Source organism: Grus americana, chromosome Z (assembly GCF_028858705.1).
Source record: "Grus americana isolate bGruAme1 chromosome Z, bGruAme1.mat, whole genome shotgun sequence".
Taxonomy (NCBI): domain Eukaryota; kingdom Metazoa; phylum Chordata; class Aves; order Gruiformes; family Gruidae; genus Grus; species Grus americana.
Window position 1 is genome coordinate 50,708,211 of NC_072891.1, and position 15,597 is coordinate 50,723,807.

Consider the following 15,597-nt stretch of genomic DNA (forward strand, 5'->3'; position numbering starts at 1 on the left):
CCATTTATTTTATTTCCACACACTCCTACCTTTCTCAACAGACAGGATGTCTCTCTTTAGAAGGGCAAAAGCTGAAAAGGTTAATGATACAAAAAGTAATAGCATTACGCAGTGAGAGAAAGGATACAGCCTGCTAGCTTGTCCTCTAGTAGAACAGTCCTCTAGTAGCACAGTGCATTGGACAGCAAAGGCTGGTCAGAAACTAGTTTTCTGACTGTGTTTTGATTTTATTTCTTTTATAAATTAATTTGTGCTAACTATTCATACTTTCAATAATTTTAATACTTTTGATAAATAAAGTATTTTGGATAGATTGTATTTTTCCATTTCCAGAGAAAAATCCCTAGAAATTTTTACATATTACAGACTTCCACAGAAAATATAGACCTCTCCACCCCGTCAAAAAAAGTCCATACCAGTTTAAGACTATGCAGTTGGTTGAAAATCTTTAGTTTTAGATTTTTATAGAAAAATCTCAATTTCACTACCTGAAGGTCAGGGCCTTTTTTTGCACTGGCAAGTCTGACTGCATAATGCACATTTGATCTCTGGCAATCTTTAATTGTAGACAATTTCTAGAAATCCACTGCAGAACACATGGACTGTATAAAAGTACCTTGCTAGATGGTATCTACATAGGTAATGTCTTTTATCCCTTAATAATTCATTAGGTATAGTTTTAAACCAAGTTACAATGGGTTCAGGTTTCAGCACTTCCAGTGAAGCGTGCCTTTTTGGAAGCGTTAATGCCAGGAGAAACAGCTCTCGGGTGGCTCAACACGAGACTGTGCTGTGCAGCCAACAAACAGAAAGAGCCCTTTGTTCCGTGCGGGCTCCTTCCAAGCAGTTAGGTATTTCTTTCGCCTTTTTCCCCTTTCCTCCTTTCTGGCTTACAAACTGACCTGCACAATTTTATACAAAATATTCAGTAAAAAAAAAATAATCTGCTTCTGAAAAAAAAAAATACTGCCAAATTATGGCATTTTATTTGAAGGACTAGGTAGGAGGCATGGAGCAGACGGACATGGGAATAATTGTGAGACATAAGAAGAGACAAAAAAAGAAAGACAGTATCAAAAGGAAGAACAGGACCTTTGGAAAGGTGGGCAAAAGCTGGTTAAATAGGAAAGAAAAAAAAGATTGAAACAGGACCAGGCATGCAATGAAGCAAAGATCTGTAAGCCCTGAAAGCTCCTGGACCTCATATGATAAGTCCCTCACTACTTCTCACTAGGCCTTTGACCTGAGCTTGTTTTTCTCAAGCCTCAGCTTTCTATTCAATCTAGTGAATATTTAAAAAAAAAAAATCTACCAGCAGTGTACTCTTCACCTTTTAATGGCAGGTCCAAAACAATGATGACACACCACTGCTTTCAGGTCCACCACCGAAACCATTGGTACAAGGCCAGAGGTGTCATAATCTAAATGACAGGATTTTTTTGTTATTTCTTTCTTTATTTTAACTTAGAGTTCAAAACCAGCAAAGATTGAATAGTCAAGCATTCAAAACCTAGGCGAAACCAGAATGAAAAATAGCTTGGGAACCTTAATTCACTTCCACTTTGTGAGGGGCATGTAATTAAGAAATATGTGTCCCATACTAATGGTTTTTTCACTTTATCAGTTGGAGTTTTTTTATTTATGTTGATATTTGTAAAAGATTAATAAGTTAATGCTCAGTACAGGAGAAGAGCTTAGGAAATATTAGGGAAATGAAAAGATATAAGATTAAATATCTGCTCAATAACAAAAAGCTAAGTAATGTAAAACTTGGTTCCTAGCTTTTCACCTTGTGCTCAGAGCTTGCTATACTACAGCTGCCTTTGAGAACTTTTCTTTGAACTTCAGTGCTTCACTATACATATTTCAGTTTGCTGTCTCTTGTACCATTCTTTGCTTTCTGATCTCATAAAAGATCAGACAGCTTCCTGGTATCTCACTATTTGTCTCCTTTGCAGAACAGGTGCAAAACGGTTTTCTAAAGTGCTGTAAGATCTGAAGCAGGATTTCAGTGGTTATGAAAATGATTACAATTTTTGTACTCGGTCATGAACAGCTGGTTTTAATCTTCAGTAGTTAGCAATCAATTTTAAAAAAACCCAAGAACTTGTTAAATCCCTATAATGGTGAAATCCTTTAAATTAATTTACACTTTCTGTGCATAGCAAATTAAAGAATGTGTACCATGGGGTATTATTTTGATATATGTAAGATGATTGAGTGAGGTACATACAAGATGGATGGATTAGTGGTCAGCACACTGCAGTTATTTAAAGTGTTTCGACTGAAGATGTTGGGAGTTCAGAAATCACAAACACTGACCAATAATGCTTTCTGAAAAGCATTCATATGTCTACAAATTTGCTTTTACTCTTATTTTTAATTAGTCCATCACCAACACTAATTTTATGTCATTAACACATAAAAAAGCCTCAGACTGCATTCCTCCCTCCATTAATTGATCAACTGCAGAATCTATTTCAAGGAATTATACAATAAGTGGTATCTAAATTAAAACTAACACATAAAGCAATGACAATGAAACAGAACTGATCTATTTTCATCCTTATGACTGGATTAGCAAGTGAACCCAGGCAGCTAACAAAAATCACCAAATCACCACTGAAGTCAAAATGACACTAACAAACAAAGGTTTTACCTAGCTATGCAAAGACAGGATTCTAGTCTTGTTTTATCTGACTTTTCAAGCTATAATAATATAACATGGGTAAATTTACAACCGCAGCAACCTAAGCATTTTACCCGTTCATTTTTAACCACTCTCCCAGCCCGTACTTGCCCTGTAAACAATTACTGTTGAAACATTATGACTTTGTGGTATTTTGCTCATCCAAAATATGAAATAAGCAATATACTAAATTCTTACAGAATAAAATTGGTCAGAGTGCATTAAATAATTTTGCAAAAAGTACTTACTGAAGATTGTGATTTGGGCTGTTTGTTGGACCTGTAAATATAAAATAAGCAAACATTGTTGGCAAGCTTGGCTCAAGGACAACAGCATTAAAAAAAAAGTCAACAGCAATCTAAAGGAAACTGTCTCTTTAAGGAAGTTTTGTCTCAAGATTCAAACAAAACCCTCTGTGTTCCTGCACATAATTATATATTGCTATTTTCAAAGCCACAAATAAAAATCACATGAATTTTCTGTCTGCTCAGGCAGCAACTTGAGTGGACTTTTGTTAGGAAACGTCACCTGCAATAAAAACCCAGGCTGTTAAAAAGACAATGTGTTATCTTGACACATCACTTACCTCTTAATACGCCCCACCTGAGCCTTGCTATCAGAGTTTATGGTATGACAAGGGCATGCTCTTAACCTTTGTCACAGCAGGAACAAGGTCCAATACCCAGCATTTAATGAATCACTACAAACTAAACTGTGGAGTTAACTATTTTCATTACAAAATTAGAAAAAATTTTAGGAAAATGTCTCTAGAACTTTTTCCCCATTGTTTCAGAATCAAACTAAATAAAAGTTTGCCTTCCAAGCTGGATGCTTAAATCTCCAAAATGCAATATAAGTACTTCTTGAAAGGTGTGGTGTACCTTCAGCTGTCAAAGGGCAGCATTTGAGGCCAGGCTTCACGTAGCAGTGCAGATGTGATATTTCACAAAGATGGACCCAGCACTATGAACATCACGCAGAAAACTGCTTCTAATTCTTCTCTTCCTTTTTCTTTTTTTTTTTTTTTTTACAGACTGAGTTCAGCAGTAGAGTGACAACTCCAGGCAATGAAATGTTACCTTTTTGTACTTTGTATTGGCACTTCTTTAAAATTTTTTCTTCACTACATATTTACAGACCTTTCCATCTGTATTTACTTTCTTTTATTACCACTAAATGGGTATCACGTTCAACCAAGAAGTTCTGCGCTGGGGGAGAGGCCCCAGGCAACGGCTTTATTTATTTCATTTCATGTTGAGAATTGTTCTTAGAACATCAAATTCATTTCTCATTATGTTATTGTGAAAACTAATACCTAGTCTATAAAGCAGTCTGAGTAACTATAAAAGCCAGGAACTCACCAAGCCTTACAAACAACACTCCTGTTGCAGTTATTGTCTTCATCCCATTCGAAGCCACACACTGGTAGTATCCTGTGTCGGTAGTATCAAGATCCTGGATTCTCAGACGCGAACCATAATCTGTTTTTCTGATGATGATCCGTCTTGGCTCCTGAACCACTGGAGCATCATTTTTTAGCCATCTGACATTTGGAGATGGATTTCCTGCTACCTTGCAGTGGAGGATTGCTGTTTGCCCCTGGACTACAGTGATATTGTTTACTGGTTCCAAAAAGGTCAGGAAGTAACCTAAGAGGGTAAAAGGTCAGAAAAGATCAAACTTCACTTGGGTTGTGATAAAAGACTGCCCAAAGGCACATTTCTAAGAGAGGATCTTAGAAAGAGTTTCAGTTGTCTTTGAAACATATACTCTAAAAAATGTAATTCACTGTCCTAGGGACACCATAGCATCACACTTCAATTTGTCTTTCATGACTGACTTCATGTTACTTTAGGTATGCAAATTAGAAGGTCAAGCATGAATTAATACCATTATAATCCTAACTCCCTTTGTGGACACCTATTCTGAAGCAATAATGACTTTGGTTAGTTTCTACATCTCTTGGGAAACGGTTAGTGCTGTAACAGAAAAATAGACTCTTATTTCATAAAAGAGTAATCCCTGTTGCAATCATATTAGAATATCATTATAATTTTACCACTTAATCTTCTTACATGGTCATACATTTCTCTTAAAAATAACTAGAACTGGAAAAGTTACCTTTAGATATTAATTTGACTTGCCAGATAGTCATCTGACAAGAAAATCTTAAGTGGAGCTTGATTTGGGTAGGTTTATCTTACAATTGAATTTTAAAGATGATAAATCTCACATTCATTTTAAAGAAAGGATATCTCAATTGCAGAAGTAACCTGTGATATAGAGGGCTCTTTTAAATCCATAATAGGCTTCCATTTTTTACATCAAGTCATAAAATAGTGCTAAATTGGACGAAGAAAGGTCTGTATGGTTATTGAATATTCAGGTTTCATGGATGTAGTCTTATAAATGGAATCTAAAAGCACTGATTTGTGGTTTGTTTAAAGCAAAGGGCTTGTCAAGAAGCACATATACTGTATTTATTATTGCAAGTGATTAAAAAAATAATTGATGGAAGAACACTGTCAAAACTTAACAATCAAAACTTCTGTAGGCTATTATTTTTAAACTTAGTTTGGTGTTAGGAGTCCTGCAACTGACACACATCACACGTTGAAAGCTTGAAAGCATGTAATTCCACTGAAATAATAATGTGATTGTCAAAACAAGTAAGAAAAGTATCTAGCTTTCATGCTCATATGTTTGTTTTGACAAATTTATACTATTTAGACATAAAGCATCAGGAATACTTCATATTACATTACATATTTATGTCAGCTGGATCCAAATATCAAATAACTCTGATGGATATCCACATGTGCCATTTCCTATCAGTTAAATTATTTTGCAGTTTTTTAATTAAGAAATAGCGTATTACTGTGCAGGAATCTAACACCAGTAATGCAATGGTGAACATTCGCAGTCTAATTGCTGAAATACCTTAAGAAAATTGATGCTCTACTTTGATTTATGTTTGACATGACCATGAAAATCAGTTCCTCTGTAATGGCTAGGTATAGCACTGGAAAGGGGAGCAGTAGAAACATCAGAATATAATGAATTTGCAAAGCCAGATTTTGCTGAAAAACTGGGTTTTCCTGAGTATTACATTGTTCTCTCAAAAGAAATCCTGTTTTAATGAATAATATGAAAATACAATGTAGGCACATGTGAATTTATTATGTCACTAAACAGAAAATTAAGTAAGCCCAAATATATGTAGTCTCCACACGACATTGCAAACTTACAGGGAAATTATTTTGTCATCCTTTTACCTCATAAAATAATAAATTATTCTATATGTAATTTTATATTAGTTCTCCCTATTGTTAGCCTACAAATCTTTAGTAGACTTAAAAACATTTTGACGGAACACAAAAAATATTTTTTTTTCAAATGCCTGATAAAAAAGGGAGAAGTACATTAATGCTTTCTGCAATGTCATGCCACAACAATATTATTTGTTGTGGCTTCCAGTCACATTTCATAGCTGTAGAATTAGAATTACTATGATGACATTCTGGAAGGGAACAGAAAAACAGCGAATTACCTTGCTGATATAGGGAATAGAAGCAATTGATGAAAACTATTACTTAAGCCAACATTTTACATACATTAGCATTTCTAGCAGCAGGAAAGAACGCATGATCAATCCCACCACAAGTTAGAAAAGGAATTTCCATTGCTATTTCACTCTTAGCTCATTATTTAGGGAGTACCACAACTTATTTTGCCACTTTTTCATAATCGGTATGTAGTTTATTCTCATCAGCACTGTCAAGGCAGAGTATACAGTCAGAAAGACAAGTTGTTTGCATTTCTTTGAAATGTATTCAAAAAAGACTTTTCATACTCAATAATACTGCTTGAGTATGAAGAGTCAATTTATCAAAAGAAGTGAAAAAGTGGAAAAGCTGAAAAATTCTAATTCTAGCAAAATGACTGGGGTATTGAGCAAGTGCAAGGACATCCAGCCATGGTCATGGTGTTGAGCTGTTGGATGGAAGAGGAGTGGAGCCACAATGTGAAGCCATGAAAGCATCAACTCAAGGAACACTTCTGGCAAGATACAGACTGGATGTGTGTTCTGCAAGATGGGTAGGAAATTGACTCACAGGCCACACCCGGAGGGTGGTGACCAATGGCTTTTACTGGGTGGTGATGTGAGCAGAAGGGAAAGCCATCTTAGAGAGAGACCTGGACAGGCTGAAAGAGGGGTCAAGCAAGAACTGTGGGGAGTTTAACACAGATATGTCCAAAGTCCTGCACCTGGATCACAGTAATCAGAGTACAGGCTAGGATTCGTGTGGCTGAGCAGCCTTGCTGAAAGAGAGCTGGGGGTCTTGGTGGACAACAAGCTGAACATGAGTCAGCAGAGCACCACTGCAGCAATGAAGGCAAATCAGATCCTGGGCTGTGTCCACAGGAGCATTACTAGCACAGACAGAGATGTGATCAGCGCAATCTACTCAGTGCTTGTCAGGCCACACCTGGAGTATTGTGTCCAGTTCTGGTCCCCACAATTCAAAGATGACACAGAAAGACTGGAGAGTGTCCAAAGGAAGGCCGCAAAGATGACCAAAAGGCTGGAGAATCTGCTCTGAGAGGAAAGACTTGAAAGAGTTAGGTCTCTTCTCCCTGGAGAAGAGAAGCCTCAGGGGGGACCTCATCCCAGTTTTCAGTACTTAAAAGGCATCTACAAAGAGGATGGAGACTCTCGCTTCACAAAGAACCTCATGGAGAAGACAAGGGGCAATGGGTGTAAGTTGCATCAGGAGAGGTTTCAACACAATAGAGGAAAGAAATATTTTGCAATGAGAACAATCATTCACTGGAAAATTACCTCGTCAGAGATGTGGTGGAGTCCCCATCACTATAGATTTTCAAGATGCAATTGGACAGGGTGCTAGATGATGTTGTCTAGGCTCCCTTTCCCAAAAAAAGGTCAGACCGGATTATCTTTTCAGGCCCTTCCCAACATGGGCTGTTCTGTGGTTCTATGGGTCTATGATTCAGCAGTCATGGGGGTGGCCTGAATGTGCTCACACAAGGGAGGCAAAGGAGATGGTTTAAGGTCTTTTTTGAGAAGTTAGGCCACTTTCAGCACAGAGCCAGCACAGAGGTACAATCATCTGGCTCAGAGATGTTCTTGATTCCTAAGAAGTGAAAGAGGTGGAGAAGATGCTTTCAGTAAAGGTGGGGCCAATTAAAGCACTGTAAGTTGACAGCCAGGAAGTGTGGTTGTTTACCTCTTCAATAAACTTTTTGTTCTTAACATAGAAGTATATGAAAGGTCTACATTGTTCTTGTGCCATTGGACAGCTCTTGTGCCATTGGTCAGCTTACAGCTTGCTCAAACACTTAGTGCTATTTCAATTTTCCTGATTTAAAATGAGCCAGGTTGAGTCTTCACTTCAGGTTAGCCATGGATATTACATTCAAATAAACTTGGATGAAAACAGATACTAAATATACTTATTAGGACCAACAAATGTTATTAACTGAAGATTAAATCCATGTTAGACCTTTCCATTTTACCAATTAAACCAGAGTTACTGTAGGAAGTAATTTGGTCTATAGCTTTTAAGCAATCCAAAATATTTCATATGAATTTATGAATCAGATCTTATTAATAACTAGAACAAAACTATTACCACCAAAAGCAATGCCAAAGATTTATGGATTAATTCAGACCCAGTGTGATTAGATACACTTCCCCTGAAGTCAGTGTAACTGAATCCATTTCCTGCAGGTCAGAATTTGGCTTTAGTTCATTATTTCTCCTGCCAATTTTACAGCCATTTTCTGCAGTGCTTTATATTACCCTGTTATTACAAATCAAGTAATAAATATTTTAACCTACTGAACTTTGAAGCACTTGTGTTTTCTTCAAAGTTCTGCAGAGCAGCTTAGGAGCAGTAGAGCAACTCACTGCCTATCCACTGTCTCTGTTTGTACCCTGAAGTGCACACTCTCTATTTGCTAGTTTCATTTCCTCTTTGAAAAATGATGCTGAAGTCTGGTGTTTATATACTTACTGAATCTGAAATAATTGTATGACAGAGCAGGCAGCCATTTGTTGTGCTGCTCTGTTATTTGGTGGCCGCTTTAGATAACCCATAATTGCAAATCTTCCAAACAAAGTGGAAAATTTAACCAGCCATGTTCTTAAGAATGTTTTTCTTAATTTCTGTGGTGATAATCAGCAGTTACTTTTTGTGATGTACGTCACACCACAAACACTGTGTGGATGCCAGTTTGATGCAATGCTTTGGGGAAAAAACAAACTATTTCCCAGGATAAACTGGGACCTCAACAATGTGCAAAGCCATTTTTTTCCAATGTAATTTTCCTTCTCTCTTAATAAATACCCATTTGCACAGGTATGGAGGAAGATGAAATGTGAAGGCACTAGAACTTGTGTTTGTGTCCTATATTTTGTATTATGCATCAGTCAACTAGAATTTTTTAAAACTTGAACTGATTTGCTACTCTCTTTTAATAGTGACATACCTTTGAAACAAAGAATAAATACACACTATAAAATATTTTGGGTTTGCTATGTATAAACAGCATTACTAAACTTGTAAATGTCATATTATAAACAATTATATTTCATTTGGGATATGAATAACAAATAGAACTTAAAAAAATCTAGGTATAATTGTCAGCAATTTTCTGTGTTACACAAATACTATTATTATATACTATTTTCTATACTCTGGCTTGGTTCCAAGGGTCATTGAAATGGAGGAAAATGTTTCCTATGCCTTCAGTGGTCTTTGGCTTGGCTCAAAGTACTTCAAAGGGAAAAGCTCTCCGGTGGATATTTCTGCATTTGCTGTAGGCCAAGATGCTCTAAATTAAATTTATCTTTTATTATGGTTTCTAACATATTGTACAACCAATACTAATATTTATTTTGCTTGAACAGAGTAAAAACTGTTCTCTCAAGAAGCTATGAGAGGACAATGCAACCTAAGCTATATATTATGTTATACTATCAAACTGTATGTACTGTAAGAATAAAGTAGCTTAGGGAAATGACTGACATGAATTCTGGCAAAACTCTTTCATATTTTCAAATGCCTTTGTTAGGTTGCCAGTACTTCATATTTTTAAATTGCATACATTTGATATAAATATATCAAACAGAATCCCACAGCAAATCAAAATTAAGATGACAGGTCTATTTTGTGTGTTTTGGCAAGAATACAACAATCAACTTTTCCCGTATGTGTCAAATCATTGTAGAGATATGCACAAGAATAGATACGAAGCTAAAAAAATAAAGGGTGCAACTATCATTGAGACCTCACATGTATATTATTTTTCTTAGTTTTATTTATATTATTCAGGCACTTAGATTTCCCAAGTTATTGGCTGAAAAAATATGTGCTATGCTTGGCATAAATACAATACAAAATGATTGCTCTGCTTCTGCTATTTTAAGATCTTAGCTGTGATTTTCAAGTTCATTCTAAAAGAAATATTTTAAACCTCTTTAGTTACTTTAGATCAAGTTAATTATGGCTTAGCTGTTTTCAGTTCAAGTTTTGGTTTCTATTCATTTTTTGTTGTTGTTGCTCCTTTTTCCCTATATGCTTTTAAAAATAATTGTGCATTCATAATTTTCAAACCAGCTTCCCGATGGCTTCCATGAATAGCAATTATTAAACATTTACAATTCTTTTTATCTCAGAACTTGTAAATCACTTACGAATATTGAAATCTCATGAGACGGGCAGATATCATCAACCTTATTTTCCAAATGTGAAAACTAAAGCAAGGGGAGTGTAAGTAACTTTCCAAATTTACAAATGGACTAAGTGGTAATATGTATGATACTATTCAGAGTTTCATATCTTTCTGTGTTCCTAAGATAACAAGGATATGAGATAATAAACCATTTTTGTGGAACAGTTGATTCCCTTTTATTTCTGCATTGCATAAAGGAAACAAACAGTGAATGTCGAATTTCTGAGAAAAATAAATGAAAATTTGGGTCATAAATTGCTAGATACTGAAGACACAACAATCTCTTCAGAACAAGTAGTAATAATTACATCTATGTGTTATCGCTTTTTAGAATATATATTTCCTGATAAAACATATTTATATATAAATAACTTTAGCTCCAACAGTCAAAAAAGTCCACAAACCTCTATGTTTGGTATTACAGAACATATCACAACGTACAGCAGTGTTGGCTTTAGGTACTCAAAATTTAAAATCAGCTGTTTAAAAAAAAAAAAAGGCAAATACTTTTTGTCTACATAACTACATACAATTTAGAGCGTTTTCAGATTCACAACATAAAACTTTCCAATATTCAAAACCACTAAAAATATGCGTATTATAATTTGTTTAAAAAGCAATGTGGGGTTTTTTCCCCCCCAGTCCCTCACTTTTTCCTTTTTTCACCCTCTTGACCCTTTTTCATTTTTTGTCTTCAAACAACTTTTTGTTCATTTTGTTGGATATAAATAAAATAACATTGTCTCTCTCACTAAAACTCTTTCAAATGACAACCTTCTGCAATGGGGTTTTAAGACTAATATAATTTTATATCCAATACAAAAGATTTTTTGTGAAAACATTTTGAGTAATCTAATGATATTTCCATTAGAAGTGAATTCATAATTTCCTATAATAAGACATAATTTTTCACCTAGGAAGCATACTTTAGCTTATGGAATGACCGATTATTAACAAGGAATGACTTGAGGAAGACAGCACTGTTCCCAAATTTACTTGTTATGAATAAAATAATAAGTATAAAGTGTTAACAGGTAATTATAAAAAATATCAAAGAGTTGCAAAGTGTTCTGGGCTTATAAAAGAACTGAACACTATCATAAGAGAAAACAAACGTGAAAGTTGCTGAAATTCAAAGCATTTATTTCTAGAGGTATGTATAGCAACACTGCGCTAAGTACAAGAGTTTAGGGGACGTGGATCACACCATCACATCTTAGTGGGTGGCGGGAGTCCAGTAAAGCGACTCTTTCCACAAGTACATCAGGACTGGAAATACAGAGAGACACCATTCTAACAACGAGGGGAGAGAGAAGACTCATGATTTCTTGCACACTGTTTTCCTAAATACAAGGCAATCTTCCCAATTCTTCACCCTTCTGCTTTATTTAACCACAATATGAAGATGAGCAATCTACAACATGCTAGAGCCAGGTTAGGAAATGGAAGGGATGTTGGCAGCTCTCCCCAAATACATGAGCAGTTAAGGAAACTACACTGTTATATACTGCCACATAATGTTTCCAGATGAATTGATACCTTTATAGCCTAATTTAATCCCATTATTTGCACCCCATCTTCCATACTATTTGTGATCTCAATCTACAAAAGTGCAGCCAGAAGCATGTAAAATAAAGTGATTTGGATAACATGCACATAAACTGTACTTTGGAACAAATTATAGCCAGTTCAGGAATGAAGCAAAATTAGCATTGCAATACTGCCACAATGTGCACATTATCCTCCACACTGAAATCAGTGGGCTTAAGCTTTCTTAGCAGCAGAAGGAAACCTATTTTTGAGCAGTATTTTTTCATACTTGAAGGACTGAAGATCTTACCTAGCCCAGGAGTCCAATTCTACGGAGTGGAATGGTTTTGTTTTCTTGTTTACTGAACGCCCAGATGAGACTGTGAAGAGGCAGGTACCAGCTGTCCTAGGGTACTGCCCTTTTAGGAGCAGATCTTTGCGGGGCACTACAGTGCAGTCAGGATGTGGACTGTTCTTTAGGTCACTAGTTGTGTAGATCAAAAGCCATCACTTTTAGAATACATATGAATGTTTCCTGACAGGTTATCTTATGTCAAGTCAAAGCAACCAGGACAGTCCAGTCGTAACTTGGATTTGTCATATAGGTACCTTTTGAACCAAAGTAAGTTCCCAGACAGACTTGTGCAGAAGCCACAGTTAAGGTCAGAGACTTGACGCATCACGTCTCCTGGAGCAACCCAACTCAATGTCTCAGCTATTGCAGGTTGCCCTTACTCATGCATTTCTTTAACTATTAAAGTGTATTGCTCTAACATTCCAAGCACCAGACATTATTTATGACATAAGATTCTACTGGCAGCTCATCTACGCATGAAGAGTTCGTATTTTACCCTTTCATACCTTCCCAAGGTTTGTTTTAAGACTACAAGATTGTGAGCAGTGAACCCCTCTGTGATGATGCACCAACAGTGCTCATCATCAAAGAAAAACTTGTTTTTGGCTTATGCCACAACTCTTGCATTTATTTGTTCTTTTTCTCCTCTGGGCTTCAGAAAGGAAAGCTCCCTGTTGGCCTTGTCCTGGCCAACCCTCTGCTGCAGTGAGAAAGAGAGAGAGGGAACTTTGCTCCTTCCCCAGCATCACCAGCAGGAAATGCTGGCCAAGTGCAGGAAGGTGGGCAGAGAGCAGCACAAGACCCAGCTGACAGCAAGCCTGGGTGTTTCTGGAGAGAAGCACGGAGCTGACCTTTTAGGAATCAGGGAGAGTTCGTTAGAGTGTTTGTTGCAAAACAGAAAGCCACCAAGAGACGCTCGATTGAAATTGAGATTGGGGAAAGGATCATCTTTGCAAAGACTCACTGGACTGGGAGGAGATTTGTGTTCAAATCCTTTTATTTTTATTCCAAGGCAGACCTAAGTTCTTCTACAGCAAATGCTCACTATTCTGCTCTGGTTTTCAGCAAAATATTGCTCAGAAGCAGTGCTCTTCTGGTGGTTCAGGTACTCACTTAAAGGAAAGAGGGGAAGATAAATTCTCCTCAAAGCCCTAGCCAGGTCATAGTCCTATCCCACCAACTATCAGAAGGCTAGCTTCACTTGTAGGAAGAGACTTGCCATTTTTTAAAGTGCACATTATTAATAACACCTTGCTTAACTTGGTTATTTCTTTGGAGACAGAACCATTTTTCAGGACTTCCGGAGGATTTAGAGGAGAAGATGAACTATACACTTAGTAATTCTAAAGTGGCTTTAACTTTGGGCATTATTAAAGCCTATTTACTATTATTTTCATGCCTGTTTGGGGTCTATTTTACAATCAGAAATAAAATAGAAGTCATAAACAAATCAGAATAACAACACATTTCTCAAGGAAGGAAAGAAGGTCAATGTGAAGTAGAACTGTCCAATGATATTTTGAAACAAAAATTGCTACCTCACTATGATACAGAAACACATGGGTTAACATTCCAATCACAGAAACAAAAAATTTCAACCAAGGGACTTTTGCTTATTTGGAGAATTTTGTAGCCACAAAAATAAAAGGGGAGCAAAATGAGGCCATTTCCACACCAGCCATGCTGGAAACTAACAACTGATCCTATACCAATGAGTCATATAAGAACAAGGGTCTCTTTTTTTTCTGAAGGAAATACAAAATCCTTATGATGTAGGAATGTTTGAGATGTGATTAATTACTTCCTTAGACAGGTATTGCCTGTGGCCCTGAAAAAAAAAAAGGAAATAACTGCAACTCCTTTCTCAGCAAGAATTTAACCAAGTCATGTCACATGAAAAAGCATTTTCTTTTATGTCTGTACCCTTAAAAGCTCAGACATAACAAACGAATAAAGTGGGACCAACTTGCCAAGTAAACAAGCCTGTCAGATGCAGTTAAAGATTAAACATGGACCTTTTCCCATCAAAAGTAGTGGGTGCGTGAGTGTGAGGTGGACAAAACAGCTGTAGTATACAGGAATGACTGTTACTGAAATTTATTCCCATAATGGAGGACAAAGTTTAATCCTCTAAAATAATTTGGGAACTTCAGGAAGTGGAAAAGGGTTGAGGAGTACACCAGTCTTCCTCCCAAATGGGAGGAACACACTCCCATGCTGATGATCAGTAGGAATGTGGTTAGAGATATGCAAGCATAAACATGTGCTCTTTTACCCAATTAGGGATAGAAATTAATGGAAGATTCTGAAAAAAAATCTTGTAATAAGCAAAGTCAAGGTAAGAAATCTAACTAGTGTTCAGGTGAAGCACGATAAGGATTACATGACATTGGGTATCTATGAGAACAGAGACCGTATTCCAAGGTAGCCTCAAAACTGATGTTCCTCTGAAAGAGCAGCTACATCTGACCAGCACCTCAGAGCTTCATAGGCTTCAACATGTGCTCACTTGCTGAGAATGCTAATGATAAGGAAGAAAGCAGGCTGAGCTCTTCACATTAACAAGATTATCTGACATTTTTTCTAAGCATAAGGGTTGACTTTAGTACTAGAGCAGTGCATCCATATGAAGAAAAAATCTATATTAAGAGTAAGAAAACATGTTGCATCAGATAGAACACCAAAAATGTCCTGCTTTAGGAAGTTGCACCAAAATGTAATTGGAATCACAATCTGCAGTAAATATGTGCATTTTCAGATCCAAGAACAGCATTTGGATAGTTTAAGTGATAAAGTATCATAAAAATTTACTGGACAAGTTGTTAGAAATTCTGCCATTACAGTCTTTTAAAAAAAAAAAATCACTAATGCACAGAGCTACTTAAAACTAAGTATTCTTGTATTGCCATGGGCTAGATTTAATTATCTCAAACCAAAGATATTTAGAGATACCAATACTTAAGATTAACCTATAGATGCCAAGTGTGGCACTGTACAAAATTAAATTATTTCCATGGCACCAGCGTGACAGAAAATATGCTAGGAAGGTAATAATAGCACTCTGTATTTGTGTCAAACATTTAATCCCTCAGTGCAGGGGGAATGAACATGCTTAAAAATTAATTTTTATAGACTCCTGTAACCTTGCTATCCCTGCTCAGAATCAGAAGTATTAAGTCACACAAGGCTGCCTTTCTTACAGACTTGTATTCACAGGTAAATCAAGTGAACATTTAATAACAGGATTTTGGTGTTTCTTTCTAAA

At 36.3% G+C, this 15,597-nt stretch overlaps 1 protein-coding gene across 2 annotated transcripts in view; it reads right to left on the reverse strand.

The window, feature by feature from the left end:
• The window catches only part of ROR2 (receptor tyrosine kinase like orphan receptor 2), a 159,821-nt gene that overhangs the window by 33,200 nt on the left and 111,024 nt on the right, over positions 1 to 15,597 (reverse strand). For both annotated transcript variants that reach the window (XM_054810550.1, XM_054810551.1), the window contains exons 3-4: positions 4,051 to 4,338; positions 2,938 to 2,968 (exon numbers count right to left, since the gene is read on the reverse strand). In XM_054810550.1, the coding sequence (XP_054666525.1) occupies positions 2,938 to 2,968; positions 4,051 to 4,338 (319 nt within the window). The remainder of the gene's footprint in view (positions 1 to 2,937; positions 2,969 to 4,050; positions 4,339 to 15,597) is intronic.